The 23,357-nt window shown below is 37.6% G+C and overlaps 1 protein-coding gene across 3 annotated transcripts in view; it reads right to left on the reverse strand.

Moving 5' to 3' along the window:
- Positions 1-23,357, reverse strand: part of SORBS2 (sorbin and SH3 domain containing 2) — an 84,300-nt gene that overhangs the window by 39,840 nt on the left and 21,103 nt on the right. The window contains exons 5-10 of one of the 3 annotated variants that reach the window (XM_009706585.1): positions 19,440-19,584; positions 16,893-17,068; positions 11,709-11,775; positions 10,558-10,602; positions 9,165-9,351; positions 6,007-6,121 (exon numbers count right to left, since the gene is read on the reverse strand). In XM_009706585.1, the coding sequence (XP_009704887.1) occupies positions 6,007-6,121; positions 9,165-9,351; positions 10,558-10,602; positions 11,709-11,775; positions 16,893-17,068; positions 19,440-19,584 (735 nt within the window). Of the gene's footprint in view, positions 1-6,006; positions 6,122-9,164; positions 9,352-10,557; positions 10,603-11,708; positions 11,776-16,080; positions 16,105-16,892; positions 17,069-19,439; positions 19,585-23,357 lie in introns of those variants that run through there. The other 2 variants (XM_009706587.1, XM_009706586.1) reach the window with 2 other exon arrangements.

Consider the following 23,357-nt stretch of genomic DNA (forward strand, 5'->3'; position numbering starts at 1 on the left):
TGCCAACTTTTCTCTATTGAAAGGTCAACAACCCTTTTGAACTACCTTGGTGATCACATATCTATGAGTTGTTCATGCAGTATCTGGACACCAACTGTTGTTTTATAGATTTATCTTCACAGCGTCCCTTTCAAGTAAGGGAAGGATTATTCCTGTGAACAGAGTGGGAAGTGAACGCCAGTGATGAACAACTTGCTGTGCTCCATAGCAGGGTTTGGAAGTGAAGCTGCTCCAGAGTTTTGCCCTTACATTTCTACCATCCACAGCCATAATTCAGCACTACTAATGACAACTGTTTCAACTCAACTATATACATAGCCAGGTCTTCAGTAGAAAACCACCACTGGAATTAGTTTCATGAACTGACCAGTAAAGATTTGTGACCTTCACAGAGCCTATAATTGATTTAAGAAAAAACATGTGATTCTCTTCTACAGATGAAGGCGTGAGGGCAAAAAAATGACAGATTCACAATGCAGAAGATAACTGCATTATATATCAACTTGATTCCCATTACAGAGAATGCTTGGCATATTCAGTTTTTTGCTTACCTTAAACAGAATCCACAATTTAGATCTGGATAATCTAAGAAGGCAGTACTAAACAATTGCTTGTTCATCATTTCTCCAAACTAAGTTACACTATGTTGAACTATTTATAGCATGTTTTCATCTTTGTATTATACCAAAGAATTATTTTTCACAGAAATATTAATATCAACAATTGAGTGCATCTACATAAATTAAATAAATAAATCCATTGAAATGCATATGGTGTTGAAATCATGGAGCTGTTGGCACCACAAATCCAGGCCTCCTGACATTACTTGCTTGGGTCGTGAGCATCAGCCTTGTGAGCCTCAAGGTCCCCAGGAAAGCAGCAGCCCCATGCCTACAGATTGATGGACCGGTGTCCCTTCTTGCAGGGAGCCAGAACACACCATCAGGCCAGCTGGGCTTCCACCCAGCTAGCCAAGGAGATAAAAAGGAGAATGGGAGTTGGCTCCCCTTTTATCTTCAAATACTCTTGCAATTAGCTGAAAGCTTAAAAACCCCCACATTTCTGCTTGCAAAGAAAAAGCTAGAAATAGCGTATTTTACGTAGTTTCTAAGTTTTTGAGTTCTCCCCTTGTAGGAGCTTGCAAATAAAATGAGAGCATAGGAAAGCATGTAAGGCAAACTCCAGGCACACAAGTCCTACTTTTATTTACAGCTTGAACCGCAGAGGGCAGCAAACAAAAAGAAACTGAGCTCTGAAGTCTGCAAGTTCACCGCTGCCTGGCCCTTCTAGAGAGGACTCTGCATTCCCTGTGCTACCAAGATCAATACACAGGCAGTTGATTTCGCTTGGCTTTCAGCTTCATTTTGCTGATGGACCTTTTTCTATTGTCTCCCCTTCTAAGAGACTTAAAATGAATGATTTTGACTTAAAAACCTGAACTCTGCTTGGTCTCACAAAATATCTCCCAACTGCTTGCATAGAAGGTAAAAGCAATAAATTCCCTTTTTCTGACTTGTCAAGCCAAATCACATTCCTGTACTCTATCTTTCATCCAGTCATTCAGTAACATTTTCATTACTTGTTGAAAGTATGCTACTAAAGACCAGTAAGTAACTTCACTCTTTTTGCCATTTGCATCAGACAGTCAACACAGCACTGCATCAACACATGCAAGTATATGTCATTTTAAAAAATTACATCTATAATGTTCCATGCAGCTTTGCCTGTGCTTGATTTTATATATACAAGTAGACATTCACAGGTAAATAATCAAAAGTATGCATTTAAACTGGTGAGTTAAATCATTCTTATATGATCTGCATGGACAAACTAATATTTTGCATTTGCAAGTTCATACACAATACCAAAGCCTCTCTGGAACAACGGACTGAGATGTCTGTGGTCAATTTGGCTTTGGCATTTTATTAGCTCTAAAGAGTTTGCTTTTGCTTTTCCTTTTTTCGGACTACTTTTAAATAGCTGTTGTAGCTCCAAGACCGCTACCAGATTGACTTAGTCTCTCCATATCTTTATGAGAAGACATGTTTTTTAATGGCATATCAAAACTCATCTATATGTAGAATTTCTGATTTCTTTTTAAAACACTCTGAGAAAATTTTTTCAGTTGACAAAATGTTACTCAAGTAACTCTACTAACACCAAGCAGAATATTCTGATAACCAGCTTGAGATGTCAAAGGTGACCAAACTTGCACATTCTAAAGAAAATTTCAAATTTTCCACTACATTAAAAAAAAACCCCAAATCCAACAGATGTACATCATAGTGTAAGCTCAGTCTATTTCTGGTATTGGACAAAACAGTAATATTTTTTAATTTATTCTGATCATGAAATCCTCTTGCATATAAACTCAGTAGAAAATTTGCATACTGAACATACATTAAAAAATCTAGAACTAAAATTTAACTTGACAGTTTTATCTGACTAGCACATGTGTACTTTCATGCTTAGACTAAAACACATAATGAAAATAAAGGCATCTATTGCTTGTACCAATTTTACAAAGCCTACCTTTACAGCAACATTAAGATTTTTTCCTTACTTGCTTTACTGCAGAAATACAGAAATGCACATGTACGAAGGAATTACTTCACATATACAAGTTTGAAACTAGTAAAGAATAAAAAATTAACTTAATATTCGTATGAGTAAGATTAAATTATTAAACTGCAATTTAGTTATTCACTGAAAGTAAACATCCATTTTAGGAAACAAATCCATGGTTCAGATATTAGAGAAAAAGAAGAGCGTTTTATTGAATTGCAGACATTGGAGATGGAAACATATGTCAGAACAACTTACGTACCACCTTATCAGTGCTATGTTATTGGAAGAAATGGTAATGTTTTATGGGATTACTGAAATCGGAAAAATGGAACTGCCGTATCTTTGCTTGGAAGACTATTCAACAGCTTAATGTCACTTTTAGTTGTAATCTCAAAGGATCAATCCCAAGCCTTTCCTTTTTTGTTGATGTTTTATACTCTTACGAGTTCAAATTACAGAATACAAAACATTAATTTCCTGTTTCATGACAGAATGCTGCTACATGATACTGCAGCTTGAAATTACACTCATTTTTCATATCCATAACAACGATAATCATCTGTCCCTAACCAATCTATCCATTTGATGTTTATTACTAGGTCTTTTTTTTTAGGTTTAATATTTCTTACATTCTTTTGACCTACTGAATGAGGATCTGCTGAATAATGTTTCCCACTAAATGTTAGTTTTCCACTGAATCTGATTTTATTATATTCTTCCCATGTTTCTAATCTCCACATTAATCACAACTGGTTCCAATGTAGTACCTATGTCAAAAAAGGAAATGCTGACTTTTCAAACCTCATCTGCCCTGTTTATTATCATATAGGGTAGTTGTAAATATTTTTTCTTTCTCATTTTTTGCAGATAATTTTGCCATCAAAACTGCAATCCTGTAGACATGGAAATGATTTAATTTCAGCAAGAAATTTTAAGAACTGGAGTGTTGGAGAAACTCCCTTTGACTTTATTAGTTTTGTCAAGAACAAAAAATAAGAATTTCTAGTTCAGATGCTATAAATGTCCATCTTTTACAATATTAATGAACTCTATTTTTATATTCTGTATTTTGATTATTATTTTCTTTCAGTATCATCAGAACAATTTTTCAGACATTAAAGATCAAATCTTTCGAGATTATCAAGATGAAAGACTTAACTCATGCAATATTGACACAGTTGAGAATTTGGAGTTTTCATCTGAATTTGGAACTAATGTGGGTTTTTTTAGATGTCAGCTTTTCCTACGCACACAGAAAAATCTTTTGACCTACTCTGCTGATCATCCTTTAAGAAGTTGTGAGTTTTGCTTTCCATATTCCATTCAATGAACACAAGGAAAGCAAAAAGTTTAGTGAAACCACATCTTTTCCTTTTTGCAACATGGTCCAAAGGAAGCATCTAAATACATAAAGCTAAATATCATCTTTATTAACAGCAGAAATTCCAGACCGATAAAACTGTGATAGCTCACTTCAACTATTTTTATATTAGTTAGTACCATTACACTAGTGTCAGCGCAACTGTCACCTCTTGTATTCTACATTAATTCCTCTCTTCCATTCTTTTACAGCTCTGAATCATACATAAACAAAAAAATCTCTCCATTCTGGCCATGAATATTATTTCCTCAGCTTTTAAAATTTATTCTACAAAGAGATGTTTCCTTGTATTTACATAAGCTAAGTCTAAACGTCTAGTCTAAGCTTCAGATGATAAAGTGGGATCTTGCCCTTGACTGATGCTGCTCAGTAAGTACAGCGTGACTAAGGCTTTTCTGCATGAAAATATTTTAAGGACCAAATGAAGCTCAAAATCCAACCTCTTGATTGAGAACATAAAAATTAAAATGCGTAAGTCAGTTAAAAAAAAGGATTCAGGGACAGTCAGCAAATCTCACTTTTTTTGTCATCTCATTAGTTTGCTAAAATTGAAAAACTTTAACTATGATCATACTGATCAGCACTGCAATTCCTATATGAATTTTTTTTCCACATTACGTTAGTAGAAAATGTAATTTATTAGAAAAGTGAGGCCATTCTTGAAACATCACTATAATCTTCTTATTTTTAACTTGCATCCACTGTTATTCTTTGGCATTGGGAAGGCTGGTAAATGACCTCAGTGTATACAATGCAGCCGTGGCAATCAAAAAAGTACTCAGAAAAAATACCATCACCTTTTAAATAAAATTATATATAAAGTTAATCTTCACAATAAATACTAAATCCCATTTAATTATATTGATTAATTAGCAGTTCCTATAGATATGTCAATTTCCTCTTTGAAAAAATGCAACAATTCTGCAAGAACTTGGTTTTACAGAAACACAGCTTAGTATTTTCTAGCTAATGAAAATGACGCTCCTGCAAAGACCACAAAACCACAAGGGTAAGGTGCTTAGTACAGGTGTTTCACACTGTTAGGATACTACATATTATGGAATTCAACTATTTGCTTAATTTATTTTAAATTAATAAAATAAATTCTGTGAACAAGTGTGTAATATAGAAGCAAATAATAATCCAGTATTGATTACATAAACCCCTTCTTTAAAACCGGACTCCCTCAACTATTTCAACCTCAAAATAAAAATCCAAGAAAAGAAAATATTGCCATTGATATGTAACAGTTTTCCTAAAATAAGAAAGTATTCAGATAGCATAAAGGTAAATTAGAAAGGCTGGGTGAATGTGTCTTTCAGCAGATGAAAACTTCCGTTAATGGTCATTTTGCATGCATTAAGCATAGGTTTATCAGACATGCTTGTGAAAAATTCCACAATTGCAATCGTTATTCAGAAAGCAGGAACAAAGACTTCTAATTACATGTTAATTTACACTCAGTAATCACAGAGTAATTGAGCCTGGAAAGGACTTCCAGAGGTCACCTAGTCCAACCTCCTACTAAAAGCAGGTGTAATCAGACCAGGTGGCTCAGGGCTATGTCCGGGTGAGTCTTGAACACCTCCAGAAATGGAGACTCCACAGCCTCACTGGGCAACCTTGACCAGTATTTGACCAAAATCTCCTTACATGTACAATTAGGCACATCCTGAAAATGCAAATAGTTTATTTTTATGCATTAATTAATCAGATATCATATGTGCTGTTAATACTACTGAAAATGAGTGCTGGAGATGCATGCTAATTAGAAAAAGCGGTTTCCATTAATTCACAGTTCTGCTCAGCACCCATTACGTTTGCACAGTGGTGGTTCGATTTCTTGGAAAAATCAGAAGATCTAAGTTTAGCAAGTAAGCCAAACCCACATTATCAACGCAACTATCAGGAAAAAGCAAAGACAAATTGCCACAAAATCGTATTTGAAAAAGGACCTTCAATATTCATCTAAGTAGTTATAATCAGTAGTAAATAATAAAAAGATGACCTCTCACCAAACCTCTTACTGTATTGCCCATTTCACTTATGTGTCTTACCGGTCTTTCATGTTCAAGGATCGATGACTTTCCTGGCTCATATTCAAAAATACTTCTTGGTTCAGAACGGAACTTGCGGGTATCTACCTTTCTGTCAGGAGGGTCCCAGTCATTTCTAGATAACAAACATGAGCAATTGAGTTAATTTACTGTCATCGCCATTTGCCTTACAGCTCCGTGCAAGAGAAACATGCAAACCCAAAATGGATTTCAGTATGGTTTCTCTTTCCAGATTTCAGTTGTGAAATGTCTGGCCTAGTATCCCAATGTTTTAACCACTGTATCATCTCAATCTGTTTACAGCAGGTATACTCAGCACAGCAGGAAAAATACTAGAGATGTCCAGCTTCTGTGATCATTCATACTTTTGTTGTAACTGGTAGACCAGTTTAAAAACATACTGTGCCAAAATACCATGACATGCCTTCTCAAATTGCAAATTTACTATACTTGTTTTCTGCACTATACTAATATAGGCAAGCGGTAGATATTTTTGTCATCATACAGTATGATAGTATGCCCATATTGAAAAAGTTACAAAATTTTCTGAGACAAAAAATGAAGAATTATTTTAAACAAGTGTGAAAATCTAATAGATGCTCTTTATCCAGATCTGTAGTAGAACTGCTCCTGAATATCCTTGTAAGCAGTATACTGTTTCCTTGGAAATTTGGATAGATAAACAAGAACAAGAATTTGGCAGTTGACTTCGGGACAGAAATTTATCCATTTTCTCTATACTTATAAATTTGCTTTCTATTTAATTGTGCTATGCAAAGAATAAAAACTCCTACTACATTTTTTCAGTCATTTACCATATATATTAATACCTACCTATACATTTTGGGGGTATAGTTAGCTAGTTACTATCACAGTGAGAGCTACCTTTTCATGGCAGTTTTTGTAGTAACTTCCTATATGGCATTTGGAAAACTGCAGCCTCACACATCTTTTATTTAGCTCTGTGTAAAACGACACACTGGTAACTCAAAGAATGGGGGAAAGGAAAGGGGAAATCCTATCAGCTATTGCATCTGTATTTACAGTTAGAAAGAGCATACACTGATTAAATTCTCTCAGTTCTATTAGCCTTTCTGATGTGACTTGGTTTGATGTGACCTGACATAATAAGGCACATGTCACATCCCTTAAAAAAATCTATGGGGTAGCTTTTGTTTACAGTATGTTTGTGAGTGCAATTTCTGGGACGCAGACACCTCTATTTATAAAACGCCCTACATTTCAAGGGAAGTAGTTCTACATGGCTAATTGTTTATTTTCAGCGAGGAAAAAATTAGTTTCAGAGCAGAAAAGGTTGTGTTTTTTGAGAATGAACAGGATAATGGAAATGTTCTGATCAAGTTGCATTATACTGCAAGTCACCGAAGAAAAAAAGATGCTACTGAAATTCTGATTCACACTCAGTTCACCTAATTTACAGTGTTTAGCCTGTAATCCCTTATGGACTACATTTTTGAGCCCAACTGTTAATGCAAACCGTATCTTGCCTCCCAGCTATGAAACTGTGATACATGTGGACCTAAGCCTCTTATGTGAGATTTTAAATACTCAGGCTATATAGGCAATTAAAAAAAGAATCTCCCAATGGCAGGAAAAGATTGACGAGCTATAGCTGTCAGCAGTAGGCAAAGCATAACTAACTTGTTTGGCATCCCCTGGCCTGGAGAACATAGATTTCCACTGCCTGTCTTATCATGCAGGAGATTAAAAGGAGAGGGTGAACATCCAAATTCGGTGCTGAAGCAGTTATTTTCAAACTTGGCAAAAGGAACTGCAACAGGTCTCAGTTTCTGTGACCAAGGAACTCGGCCTAGCACACGACGATGACTCACATAACTTCAGAGATCAAAGCTAAGCAGATCCACATTTTGGTGCCTTGCTAACACCACCTACACTTCTGTATGACTTAACAAAATTCAAACCTCATGGCCTTTGGGAAGTAGTGCAACCCTAACCCCTAGCATTTCCTCTTGGCAATCTGCCCTCAGGCACAGGGGTAGCCAAAATCAGTAACCATCCAGCAATCTCATTTTCCCAGCCAATATCTCTATCTGCTGTATTACCTTTTGAAATGCCACTACCTACAAATTTTTCAAGCAGCCATAGTCATAGTCTTAACTGTAAACACTTAGTATCATCTTTCCTCATAATATTTTATTCAAACTGCAAATGATTTGAAACTGTTTAATATAATTGAGTTTCTACATATAAAAATGTTTACAATGTTCAAGCTGACAAAAATGGGCAAATTATCTTTTGTTGCTTGAGTGTAAACAAGACAGGTGGGCCTGTAGCCACAAATGGAACAAAAAAAGACCCTTTTCAAAGATAAAATACATACATACATATACACATATGAATGTATATTAATATTATATTAACACGTAGTATTCATGAATGTAAACACTAAAGAAAAAGCTTTATATGTTGAAGAGTCTATAGAGTTTGTGTGCAGGGCACTTTGCATGGTTTTATCAGGAGGATAAGCATTTCTTTCCTGAGTTACTTAGTATGAACCTTTTCCAGACTGGACTCTAATCACTAGGACCTGGTTTTGTGCAGCAAGTTTCGAGCTGGAAAATCACAAGAAATCTGAAATGCCCCTTTAATCTGTAAACACCTTCTTGGCCTACCAAAATGGATAGAGAGATTGAATAAAATGGGGATATAAAGCACTTCTGAGCTCTGGGGAAACGTGGGTTGACTGCTACACTCTCAGAGTTTTGCTCTTCCTTGAATTTCAATTTACAACATCTTTTAGATCCTTTCTCTTTGCTACTGGATACCATAAATAGCCTTTCCTACTCAGAGGCTAACTATTCAAAACAGGTGCTAGAGCATGGATTGTTCTGAAACACAATAAGCAGGACAATCCTGCTAATGAGAACGAAACCCTTAAATGCTCACAGTGGTTTCACTTCTGAGAATAAGCACTTCTTTAGCACGTTGAAGAAATGGCAGCACTATGCATGATGCCCGTGCTACTGATGAAGATTACCCCTCACCACCTGGCTGCCCCTTGAATAAAGCCCTTGAAGTCATATTATTCTATAACTGCCAATTTTATATAATTGTGATATCCCGTAATTGGACTACTGTCCATACCAAGAACACTTTCTGAAAATACGCCAACTTACTTTTCTGGAGTAGACCTTTCCCTCAGACGATGTGGTGGTACTGGAGGTGGCACATGTGGAGGTGGCAAAGGGGACGAGACCTTAAAGGCATCGGAGCTACTGTCAGAAGCGCTTTTAGATAAGGGTCTGTATGTCTGCATCTTTGCAGCTGGGTGGGCCTGAGCAGAAAAGGATGGACTGTAGCCACCTAATATAAAACAAAATCAGAAACAATCACAGCATGAGAACGAGTTTTAATAAAACACAACATGGAATGCCACAAGAGCCCACAGTTACTCAATAAAGCTGCAATGTTACAAAAATGCGTAAAGGTGTTTTAAAAGTACATGAGTATACTATGTAGCTCATTAGAATACTTTTTATATATTTCTATACAAAACTACAAACACACAGATAAAGTGCAGTATAGTTAAAATAAATTAATGATTAATTTGAGGGGAGGAGAAGTTAATGGCTGTATATATCCATCAGAGCTGTTAATGACAGCCTGTAATTAATCCCCAGGCTCATCCTGCCTCTCAGTTGTTCTATGTTCAGAAGGAAGAGGCAGACAACATGCATTTTTTTCATTGTTTTAATAATTACTGTTAGACTGGGACAACCAGGCAATAGCATATCTTGAAGAGGATCACAAGAGTCCAAACAGATCTTAAACAACTGTCCCACAACAAATGCTCTCAACAGTACACAAAAAGGCAGTATGACAGCATGCCAAATGCAACAAACACTGAAATGGAAGAATTTTGAATGGCATTTTTGCACAACGCACTATGATTTTTTTTTTTTGCACATGTAGTCTATTCACATTTTAATTGTTGTTTTTGTGAATAATTTTACTACCTGGTTATAATTTGAAAGACACAACAATTACATATCTTAGATGAGTATGTGTTTCTTGCAGCTAAATAACGTCAACACCAGTGCCTATAGTAAAAATGAACAAGATCATAAAAAAGAATCATCTTTATTAGGCACTCTAACTGCGTATTTTAAAAGCTGTTTTCAGTACAACCTTTTTGTTTTCCCATGCCAGTAACTAGCATTTGTACTTTCACACAGTAGTTCCCTTTTCATTTGGATAAGGAAAGGCCGCGTTACTCACAATCACTAGTGAAAATAAATGCAATGTAATCAAGAAACTACAGTACTACAGTGTATCCCATCTGCAGTAAGAGGCCCACAACTGTAATTCATTTCTGTGGTAAGAATGAAACCAAAGTTAAACTTTGTTTCATTTGGGAAAAAAGGCACGAAAAAACACCAGCTGAGATCAAATAAGATGGTAAATAGTGTTTATATAAGCACTATAAAAGCAAGCGTGAACAGTGAACTCCCCCTGTTACTTGCTGACATTAACAAAAGACTCATTTTGAAGTGAGGGAATAGTTCCTACCAGTACTGTATGCATATGCAGTATTATACATGTCTGGGTCGTCATCTACAAAAAGAAATATACATGTTACAGTAGTGCAATATATGCCAGTTTATCACAGTAACGCTACTTTGTTTTTGCAAATACAAAGTGAGATTGGTAGGCAATCAAGTGTTGTATTTCTTTTCCTCATCTCATAGGTGTTTTCTGAAGACTCTCTCTTCCCATTATACTTACCATAGGCTATTTTTACCATCTTATTGGTAAAATGGTATCTTCTGGTCATGTCACCCATATTGTGTACTTACTGGTTAGCATCGAATTGCAAATTATAGCTTTTTGTCTGTTGTTCTCCCTTTGCTAAGCTCAATTTCTTCCTTTTGTCAGGTCTCCTCTACTAGAGACTACTAAGTTCTTGTTCCTATCAGAAACAGCAACCTCAAATATCTACTATGGGACTAGCATTCAAAATAGATCTAATAAGCCAAAATTTTCCTGCTTATATTTTTTTATTCTCCCACTAACATTCTGTGTGACTATACTGAATGCAAGCTCTACCTCAGACGAATAAATTCTCCTTCCTTCTGGAGGTCTAACGAGCATAATTGCCATTTATACAGTTTCTTGACATCCTTGGTGACAATCATGATAAAGGATGTTAACTCTAAAGCTAGTAATGTCACCAAAACTCCATTTCAGCAAAATCAAGAAAAGACATTCTATGAAAAAAATACAATTAATATGATAGAAAATGTATCCTCAAAACAGCCTGTTTACTAGCCCATGCTGCTCTAACACAGGAGCTCTCCAAAAGAAAGCTGGTATGGCAGGAGATTTATAGTGGACAATTTCTCATCCCTCAAACTGGAGATGAGGATCACTTCATCAAGCTCCCCAGTGACACGGAATCATACTGGTTGCATACCTACCCTAACCACTTGAATTTTTATTTAGTTTTAGGAATAAAATAAACCCATTAGAAATTTTCAGCTTTTAATAGAGGAAAACAGCTCTCTCAGCAGTAAAATCTAGCATAGAATTTACCCATTTGATTTGATTCATTATCTGACACTTGGTGAGCACTTGTATTTTCACATAGCAGACAATCAAAATGTAAAGTGCATTCTTTAATACCACTGAGAACCACCCAGCCAAGACAAAAGCATACTTACCAGGCTTATGAACCATATGGATTTGCTTGAACATTGTCTTGTACCAATCCTTCGGCCTGTCAACTGTCTAAATAAAATACAGTTTTTAACAATTAACAAAAAAACCCCACAAACCTGTGTGTACAGATCTGATCAGACATTTAACATTATTCTGGACAGAAAGTCTATTATGTTTTGTCCCTTATTTCATATAATCATTTTCATACCATCTATTTCAAATGGTGCATTTATGCTTTTCATTTAGGAATTCCTGTAACAAGTTCTGGAAGACACTGAAGACTGAGCCAGTTTTGGACTCTGATCTTGGAGGGTACAACGGTTAGGAACATAGGAATTACTGCCAGATCACGAGTTTATCTTCTTAGTGACCTATATTTGACAACCATGAGTGCTAGATACTTTACAGGAAAATACAAACACCTCAGCAATTACAATTACAAGCATGTAAGAAGAGCTTCTTTTGAACTCCTGGCAATTTCCAATCTAAATTATCTCCAAAATGTAATTGTTAAATAATGCAGAGAAACTTTGCAATACTACAGAGAAAAGAATTAAGACAACACGATATTTAAGAGTTAATGTTTGGATTGTAAACAAACAGTATTTCCTTTTATCAGTTTTAAATTCCCCTTCCAGTCAACTTAACTTATTTTTCTATTTTGAGAAAAGTTAATATAATATATGTTTCAATAACCACTCATTAAATTACACTTATCTTTACTTTTGTAAACTAAGCAATCCCAAAGTTCCCAAACTCTCCTCATACCAACATTTGGTCGTGCTTCTAATTATTTTTATCTCTTACCCTTCTGTATTTTCTCTTTTGCTGTAATTTTCTTTGAGATAGGATGATAGTGTTTCAGAAAAGGAGGTAACACAAAGGCAAACATGTTTTCAGTATTATTCTCCTTCAGTCCTAAAATTTTACTTGTTCCACAGCAGTCAGAAAAGCAAAAGTTTTAATGCAGATGTACAAAATTACCTTCAAACCTAACAGTGCACAGGGATAATTCAAAAGACCCCTCTTGATGTGCATTATCTTGCATTAGCTAATACTAAATCTGCACTCACTCTGCCCGCTCCTCTTTATCATGAAAACTGAAAATCCACGAATTGTTCTCTACAAAATAACCGACAGATCTGAGTGTTCACCTGGCTCTGTGCCATCTTTAGTGAATCACACTTTTGCCCTAAGTACTTGTTGCAGTTACTGTACATAATTAATCTGCTTTGTTAACAATGGTGAGCTCTTACTATAAGGGACTAGGCAGAGAATGCTCCTGTATTTTAAGGAAACAATATGAGTTCTCATAAGATTGCTATTAAATAACATTTTAAAAAAAATTGTTTAAAAGAAGACCTGATAGTCAACTGAAGAACTTGGGGATCTGCTGAGGAAGAAAGAAGTTTAAGCAGAAGGTTATGCTTTTTACTCAGACCTGCTTACAAGATAGAGATGAAGGAGATACAGTTTTGTATCACCCCACCTACCAACATTCCTGACTTCTGCCAAAGAGACGATATTCAGAAGCAGACTTGGACCATTTTAACATTGTTTTCCTAAAGGTATTGAACATCTATACTAGTGGAACTCTGGTAAGAATAATTTAGCTGGATTTGAAACAAGTATGCTGTTTGGTGCTCCAAGATCATGCATGTTCAAAAGTTTACAAGGAAGTCCAGAAGGTCTGAAGGAACTCATGTCAACGGGCATAATCTCCATGGTACTCCTCATTTCCCACAGCAGTAGAAACCTGCAATGGTCCCACCATACCGCCACGGCCTTTCTGATTGTACTGGGTCCAGAAGAGTCTTCCAATAGAGCTTGAATCAGTGACAGATGAATAGATAGGAAACACTGCATAAATATTACTGTTATGACCCTACTGTTTTGTCAAGGGACAAATTCACGCAGATATCTCTTTGCTGGATCCTCCTTATCAGTCAAGTCCCCCACAAATCCACAGGAAATGTCCACACAGAGATCAGGTATGGAGAAGCTCCCACGTGACTGGAGAAGAAGGTGTCCCAACATCTTTCTGGACATTTGAATGTTTTTCTCTCATCAACTCCCCCCCAACCCTCACCATAGGGTTTAAAGCCTCAGCCAATAATTTGGCTTTACATTACAAGCCAGATAGGATTAGTTAAGGAACAGAATAAATTAATTTTAAAATACATTTTCTCAATTTAAATTCACTAATCCCACATACCAACATTTGTTTGAGGAATTAGCAATATTCACAATGCACCAAGCCATTCAGATACCATCCTGCTTTGCATACGTTGCAGTTGTTGCAATTAAATGCTGGAACATGGCATTATCACATGTGAATGAACAATCAGCCAAATAGCATGAAGAGGACGCAAGAAGTACCTGCAGTTGTTACTTAGGAAAGTCCATAATCATTGCAGTATTCTGATAATCCATCAGAAAATATGCAATTAAAGGAGGCATTTATGACTTTCAGTGGACCTTCTGCATTTTTTTTTTTTTCAAGCCGAAACATTACATCACTAAGTATGGAAAAGAAATCTGGTGGGACTTGATTTTTTTATTTTTTTCATCCTTAGTGAATAGAGGCCTTTTCAGTCTACACATTAATTTTGATAGTTAGACACGAAGCAATCATTTTGGATAGTCTAAACCAGTGCAGCCATACTGCTTTTTGTGAATCTGTTTCTTCCTTTCCTAGGACCCTGTAGGTGGTAAACTCTGGTGGTGCCATCTGGCTGAATGCTTTTCTGAGTGAACAGCATTCACCCTCTCTTTTCCAGAGACTTCATTTTTAATCCCTTGGAATTTCACCATCTTTGGGGCAGGGCTTGGCACAGTGGCAATGATCTGAATTTTCAGGCTTCAGACTTGCACTTCCCAGAACTAGCAGGAGCTAAAGCAGCATGGAAGGAACAATGCTAACATGGGATGGAGGTTCTGAGAGAAGGAAAAGCTTTACAGGAATCCTTCCCCTCTCAGCAGCTTTGGACAGAGAGGGTTTGCGGGAATAGAAAGAGAAAAGAACATCACTCTGCCTTCCTTAGCTAAACAGCTGTCACAAACCATGTTCTGAGAGTAAAGACAGACTTGGAGGAGATCACCATAGCCTGAAAAATCTCTCTACTTCTGAAAAGTAGATACTCCCAAGTTCTTAGTTACAAGCTTACCTTTGAGTTTGGAACACAGTGTGTATGTTACCTATCACCCACGAATCTGCATTTACTGCTTACAAATAGACTGTTGCCATTTTCATAAAGATGGAAGAATAAGAAACTTTTAAACTCTGTATGCAACGATAAACTCAATTAATTTGAAAACTTCTTTCCCTCTCCAGATTGAGTGAAGCTGAGCTTTCTGGGAGAAGATTCCTATTTGGATTGCTCACTGACCTTGGAGAAAGAGTGATACATCCTACCTTCTACCGTTCATGGGAAATGCAGTTATAGCACTTTTGCATGTTTCTGCATAGTACTGCAGTTCTGAGGGGTGTTGAGGTGCAGCATATTTGAGTCTTTTGCTGACAACTATACCACCTTTGTTCTTACACGACTGGGATACGCGGGGCTCAAATATACTCATGCACATGTAAAATGTGATCTCAAATCAGTATCTTGAAAACAATCTCACCTCCAGCTAAGCCCTAAGGAAGCAGAATAAGGACACAAAGTGTCACGAGACACACACTCACACACACGTGCTAGCATAATCTTTTAACTTGTATCTCATTGTGAGAATCATTTTTATAATACTAAGTTTACAAGCTGTAAGATACTTCAAAATTGAAACAACAAAAAACAGAGCAAATCCAGCTGAAAAATGTCCTAATTCAAATTATATTATGTTTTTAGGAGAAAGTCTGAGGCACTCAGACCATACAATCTGAAAGTTAAATATATGTTGGCAGACTGCCAACTCTGTTAAGCACACTTGCAGCGGATTTCAGCTATAATCTTCTATAACTAATATGCACCCTATATTAGATCAATCTGCTATTAAAAAAAAAGAACAAAAATAATTACTTTATCCTACAGAAAGCATAGGGACTATTTACTTAAAAAGGGGGTAGGAAGCTAGAGCATCGTTGCAAAGAAACGTCTTCATTTTTAGAAGATTCTGATCTTATTACTTTTTACATCAAAAATAAAGCAATAAAATGCCAGAGTTTCCCCCCCCCATTCTTATAAAAATTGTCCCCGTCTTACCACTCATTCTGAGTTTTTCCTATTGCTTTCCTCCATTAATTCCTGATTCTCCCCCTAATTTTTCCATCAACTGAAGCAGTTCTCGGCAACACAACACAGCCCCATATGTCAGTATCGGCAGAGGGGATACATCCAACAGCTCCTACATCCTTGCACCTGACAAAGACTTCACCTGCAAGGGCTCTGCCGCTTTCATCCTGGCTCCCACTCTTCTTACTCCTTCTCCGTCTAGCACAGCACTTCTCCTGTGGCTGGGCAGGCCAGTCAGCACCTCCTTCACAGACCTACTGCAGCTGCCGCTCTGCTCTCTGGACCAGCCAGAAGAGGCTGCCCTGACAGCAGAGTGGAAAGAATGCTACGGCATAGTGAAAACAAAACTCTTCAGTTCGACATCCTGGGACCACTCAAGCAGTAACTAGTGGCAGATGATCAAAACCGGGCTAGTCACAGTGAAAGAGGTTTCCACGCTATTCGTTTACATGTCACTCAAGGGCACAATGATTATATATTGCACTTCTGCGAAAACGCTACTCACTTAGATTATTATCAGAACAAAACTATTCATTTCTACACTACTCTGATGACATGAGAACCACTGCGCCCAAAAACGCAGGAGTATGAGATTTTTATATATACGCACGTATGTATACTTGCATGCATGCATATATATAGTACGTATAAACTTTATTTTAGAAATAACAAATGAAAATACTGCGTAACTCCAAAAGGCAAGAACTACAAGAGAAGCAAGAAAGAGACACAAAGTTTTGGCTACTTCTAATTAAAAACTAAAAACATGAGGTTGCCCAATTATGCTCCCATCAGCATTCTCCTTTTCCGTCAACACACAATATTATATTCATGAGCTCGCTGATTACGCACACTGTATTCCACATTATATAAGACTGGAAGAATGTGAAAAACCCATTACCAACAATCAATTCATTGTACGAGTTCATACAGAGATTCCCCAGAATTTCCTACCGTTCTAATTGCTGTAGGGATTCCAGATTCATCTACCGGGCCAATCCCTGCATAATGTGGAGCCTTAATGACTGTAATTTTTTTTTCTTCTTCTGAGGATCTACAGATTGGTATTGTACTGGTGGTGGTGGTGCTGCCAACAGCCTGAACATGCTGTGAGTATGTCTCTGTGGACTCTGTAAAGATAACATGACAGAATATTGTATAATGATACAATAATCATACTTGGCAGTTATAACACGCTCCCCCATTTCAGTATGCTGTACAAAGACTGACACCAACCTTAACCACATGGATACACAACACTCACCTCCCCCCCCGCCCCCATCTTATTTGGGGCTTTGCCCTACTTAATATTACATTAACAGAATTACAAACTTACTTAGGGACCAGACTATTCAACTCAGATCTTCTTACATTAGAGGTACTTTTTCACAGCATCTTGCTCATAAAAAAACCCACAACAAAACCAAACACAAACCAACCCCGCCCTGCCCCCCCAAACCCAGCAAAACCTGTTGAGAAATAACAGCAGCAGCCTTTTTCCAATAAATCAAAGTCTCGCACCTTTCCTATCCATTCCTTGAAACTAGCAATATAATTTCAAAACTTCTCCCCACCCTGCCCAAGTCTAGCAAACTATAGAAACTTGCTGTTCTGTAGGCACAGCAGCAGGCTCCAAACAGCCCTCCACAAAGACTACAAGCTATGTGTTTAGAAACATTAGGTTTCAGTGCATGAATGTTTTTAACAAACAATTCTGACATACCATTTTTAGCCCTTAAAGTTATGTTGGTATGCTTAAGTGCCTCTGCATATAATCCATAAAAATAGATCTCGGTAACTTGGCATCTGTAGAACAATCTGATGATCCACCCAGAGTACTTTAGGTGAACTGGGCAGGCTGCTACTGGTTTGTGGTAACCTGCAATATTTCTACCCCTCTCCCTCAAATCTTCCTTTATAATTAATGAAATTAATACATCACTATTACCATTTCCCTCTAAAATTCAGAGTAATTTATTTAACAAAAAACACCTCACTGCTGGGATGTGTCATGTGAAAATGTGTACTGCTGCAGACGATGTACTTCTTTCCTGTATGCAGGAAAAAGAGCCCTACTCCTTCAGGCAGTGTGTTTCAGTAAATTAGTGGGCTGCTATGACAAAGCATCTTTTTTTGGAAGAGCAGGTACAGTACTTGTGAGATGTTTCCACTGCAGGATAAATGAGTGTAGGGAGTAAAAATAAACATTCTAACACTACTGGTGAAGATTACAATTGCCTTTCATGTGACACCAGCATCTGTTGATTCTCCTGCAGCAAAATATTTGAATTGTAATATAAATCAGCAAAAGGAGGTCTGGTGACTGAAAGCTCAAATTTTAATATCAATATTTCTGCTTGTTCCTACTGCAGAGAGCTGGCTTTGGCATGGCTGTTTCAGATGTTTACTCAAGTTTGAAATCCTGTAAATAATCCAGTGCTACACATATATGGCGAGGGGCAACTCTGCGTGGCAAACGTCTGAATATTTGGGCCTTTTTCCCAAAATGCACGATGTTAAATTTAGAAAACATTTTGGATTTGATCCTTCATTCTTCATAGGCCTCAAACAGAGGCCATCAGTGGGATTTTTACATAAGCAAGGAGAATTAAATCAGGCTGTTACTGTGAAACACAGAACTTCAGCATTATACAAGAGTTAAAGTCATGGGAAAACGCTTATTTCAGATACATCTACAACAGAATTGATAGGCCTTTAGATCAGCAAACTGGAGGGGATCAAAGAATCTAGAATTCTGAGATGTAAAGAAACCCACGTATAGAGTTTTTGTACTTATCACTATGATAGGGATAGCAGCATTTGTCTAAGCCATAAGTCTCAGACCGAGAACTGCCATCTAATCTCCCCGTATGCACAACAAAGGAGTAAACTCCAGGATCACATTCGAATTATTTTGCATGCGTAGTCTTATCTGAATATGCAAAACACTGATAGAAAAAGCAGCAAGCAAATAATTGTTCTGGCAAAACTCGATTATACTGGGAAAGTGCCTTTCTAAGGTTGATGGTGTACTTTTAAAGAAAAATGAACAATGCCCTACATACAAAAAAATGAACAAATTATAGATTGACATGGCTTAATGTGTTTTAAAGCCCAGAGCCCCTCCCTTCGCTGGCACTATTTCTACTGAAGATTAGGGAAGTTGTGGGGAGAAGCACTGTACAAAGTTAGCCCTCGGTTTCTTAAAGAAGGCAAAATCTGAAGGGGCTGCAGAGCTGGAGCTGTTTTGACATATGCTTTTTCATTGGTAAAGCTAGTAGAAAGGTAGCAAGAGGTCACTCTTAATAGCAACTCCAGTTCAGGATCACTACTGTATCTAACAATAAATGCTTTTTTTTCTTGCATTTACTTCCCAAGGTAGATGAATAGACAATACCTTCATTATGGATGTGAAGTATTCTGCAATTGTTTATAGTCTTTGCCACATGAATTGCAACATGTTGCGTAATGTATAAAGCAAACATTCTGTGTGAGGCTTACCCATCATCCTGCCATGCTGCATGATAACAACGTTGGAATTGAGCGAAGCTGGTGGAGGGTAAGCTGAAGAAGGGGAAAAAGGCCTTTGAAAGTGACTCACTGGGCTGGCAGCAGTGCCAGAGTTCCCATTCACTGTGATCTGAGCCTGAGAAAAACAAAACAATATCCCATTAAAATACACACAAAGCCCTCCGACTGCCATCCCAAACAAAGGGTGATGCAAGACTGCCATCCACACAACAATTACCAGTTGTCAGGTACCTAGCCATAACGGCATCTGCATTCACTGAAACACAAAACTCATCACAAGGGGAGCAGAATTGTGTTCCTTATATACCTTGTACCTCCCCTCTTCTCTCTGTAGGTGCTGTCTGTGAAGCATGCTGAAGTCATAGGAAGGTGACAGAAAGACCATGGTCAAGGCAACGAAGATGGCACAAACAAGTTCTGCAGAGGTCCGACAGCAATATAAAATGAAGGTGGCAGTAAAAGTTCCTCTCGTGGTGTGACAAAGGCTGCCTGCCACAGATCACCCACTCCAAGAGACATATTCCCTTCATGCACATGCTCAAGCCCTATTGATATTAATGGGAACTTCTGTGCAGACTGAAGGGAAAAGTCTCATTAAGACTAGCTGAAGAGAGTGAGCCAAAGCTGCTTTAAAAAATGGAAGCCAGCTGGAGTCACTATGGGATGCTGATATGTAGTTTATCACAATAAAAATAAATAGCACCAATAAAAAAACCACAACCACAAAACAATGGAATAAAATCAAATAAATAACGTGGGAAAGCTAAGTAAACTGGCAGAACAGCAGCATCACAAGCCATTTAGACTTTAGTCACAAGAGGTACTTGTGAAACAATCTGCTTCCCTGCCCCCAGGTTTAGAGTCCCCACACCTGGGCTGTAGCACTTTTATGGGCTGTAATGCACAGATCGAAACAGAGATATTGAGAAAACATTGAATGAAATGAGAGGGGAGCGAATATTTCAGCAGCAAAGGAAGGGAAGCTCTCTGTAACATCTCTCTTAATGCAGAACTTGTCTTCAAATCTAAACAAAATCAGAAACGCTACAAACTTGGCTCAATTTTATACAACAAAAGAGAACTAAATCATGCTGTAAATATAAAACATGATTCTATCTGAAGCAGCAAAGCGTAAGTAAAAAACTTACTAAAAGGCCTATTACTTTTACTTTTATAAATGAAATGGTTCATAACTGCTTGTATACATTTGTATTTTGGAGGTTACTGATTTGCTTTGAAATTTTGAACATCTTGGTCTCCGATAGCTAAGAGAGCAAAACAAATTCTGGCTCTGATGCAGACATCATGGGACTTAGATGCATTCAGAGGTTTCTCATTTTAAGGATGCCTGTTTTCAGAATGGAGCTGAAAAAGTTTGTGTTGTGGTGATGTCTCCATTAAAACTGTTACGTTTAAATGTTTCCTCTCTTACTAAAGTCAGGAACCAAAATGTAAACTAAGTGGGCTTTTCTCACACCATGCCCCCCTCCAAAAGAACCTGGAGCTGTAAGAATACAAAAGCTGCATGAGCTCAAAGATAGCATTTCAAGAGGTACAGAGCCATGTTTTCAGATGAGGTTCCCAGATGAGGCCAGCCATCTCTACCCTACTTCAGGGGTTCACCCATTCTCTTTTCCTGCATATTGTCTTTTTGGGAAAGCTTGTTTCTCGGGAAGGCAGGGTGCAATTATGTCCAGAACCTTATACCTTCTTCCTCATTTACTATGGCTTTTGCTTCTCTGAAGGGAGGAGCAGAACTAGTGTGAGCTCTTTGTAGACTGGAAAGCTACTCCTATGAATTTCTGTAACCAAAAATTAAGATATTCCTGTGATGGGCTTTACCAAATAGCTAGGTTGACAGTAAGGCTCTTACACCAAGTAGTTTGAAATATTATGAATATTATATTATGAAAATTATTATTAAAATAGGATCCACAGAAGTAGCTGACGGACATCAGTCATAAATGTATATATGGTATGTCCATATATGAGTTTTTTGGGTTTGCTTCTAAAGCTTTTAGAGAGGATATTAGCTCAGCTATCATTTCTTAGTTCCTAATGACGTTCTCTGAGGAAAGTTTCTCTGAGGGCGGCTATTGCATTTATCTGATGCATCTTGCACTGGTGAGAGGGTTAGCTATAAAAGACAGTTCTGCCACGTTTCAAGTTCCAAGGGCCCTTCCTGCCCTTGGAATCATTTGGGAGCTACTGACATTTCAATCTGAGACTGTGATGCTTTAGTTCCAGGTGGCAGAGTTTGTTCCCAGATTTTAGAAGGAACTGAAATCTTTAAGATGCCTATTCATGAATCAGACCTTTTACTTTCCTAGGTAACCTCCTTTGTGGGAAAAAAAGATGATACAAAAAAGAACTATTTCACCAAAAATGCACCTATTTTGCAGCTTATTGGGAAGATAATCACCTCTCTCATGTTGTTCATTTCCCTAACCTCCTTCATTTATTTTTTTCTCCAGTACACTTTACCTGTGCTCCACCGCTAGCAGAGCCACCTACTTTTGCTGCTAGGTAATTAAACTCTTGTAAAGATTCCTCCTAGGTACCAGGTTTAAACTTCCTTTAATTTTCCTGGGCATCAGAAAAAGCAGCTCTCTGGGGCTTCTGAATCAGAGCAGATAAAAACATCTATTTGGGACTGGAGCTGCTTTCTAACCTCTCTGCTGAGGCAGGCAGCAAAAACATTATGGATGTCTGCGCAGCTTTGTGCAACGGTGCCACACAGCACAGCCCGGCCTCAAGATACTGAATTAGGCTTAAAATATTCAGGATCAATTCTTGAAGCCAGAGACAGTCCCAGAACTTGGGAAAAGGCAAAAATCTAATGTTTACTTCTATTTCCAAGTTTCCATTAGATTCCACAATTTTAAACTATATCAACAAAAAGAACCCATGAAAATTACTTTATAAGGGAAATGTTCATAATTGGAATAGAATCAGAAAGAAGAGCTTCCAAAACCAGCCGTTCTCTGATTTTAACTCCAATTCTAAGCATAAGCCCAAATAAGAATTACAATTCTCATACTTCAAGTTTTCAAAGAAGTTGTAATCTGTGACTAAAAGTATGGTCAATTAACCACAGTTTTATGTTCAGCTCTGCCTTTTGCCTGGAACATTTTACAATTTTGTTGATTCAGCTCTTCCTGATGCTGTTTCTTCTCAAAGATCCACTGTAAAAATCTTTTTGCCTAAGCTGTCAATTAAGGACCTCAAGAATAAACACACATCCCCAACATGGACATAATGTGTTTGAAAGCATGGTTCGATCTTATGCAGGCGCAGTGCTGGATGGCACAATCCTGTATTACTTTTATTGTTCTCTCAGCGGTTTTCATCTACAAAACCAAGAGGAGCCTCTTCTGAGAATGAAGATCATGACAAGAGTAGAGCCACTAGCAGCACACCTGTGTGTGCCATCAGCTTCCCCATCGTTTTCTCATTTCGCAGATACATCCATAGTCACCTGGCCCTACTCCACAGAGGATGGGAGATGAAGACTTTTCTACACTGCAGAGGTGGGTCTTGCCAGCAGTTTAATTTCTGTGGAGCTCTTAGGATTGCTTGGGCATTTTTGTCCTTTGGTGGGAGACTCATCCTTTCTCTTTGTCCATTAATGGTGAACAATTGTTAATGCTCATCCCTGCTATGTCTATAGAGAGAAAGTAGTGGTCAGACCTGACCGTAACATATCCCTCTAACAGGGAGACTACCCAAAAAAGGAAAGAACGGAGGACTATTCACTTTAGCTTACAAAAATGGTGCTCAAAGAAAACATACAGTTAGCTGATTATTTTAGAAGTAGGTTAGAAGAAAATACAAGTGTTCCATGCTTCCCGTAGCTCGTAAATGGTCATGTAGTGATTGTGCCTTATT

The sequence above is a fragment of the Cariama cristata genome, unplaced genomic scaffold (genome assembly GCF_000690535.1).
Source record: "Cariama cristata isolate BGI_N322 unplaced genomic scaffold, ASM69053v1 scaffold10588, whole genome shotgun sequence".
Taxonomy (NCBI): Eukaryota; Metazoa; Chordata; class Aves; order Cariamiformes; family Cariamidae; genus Cariama; species Cariama cristata.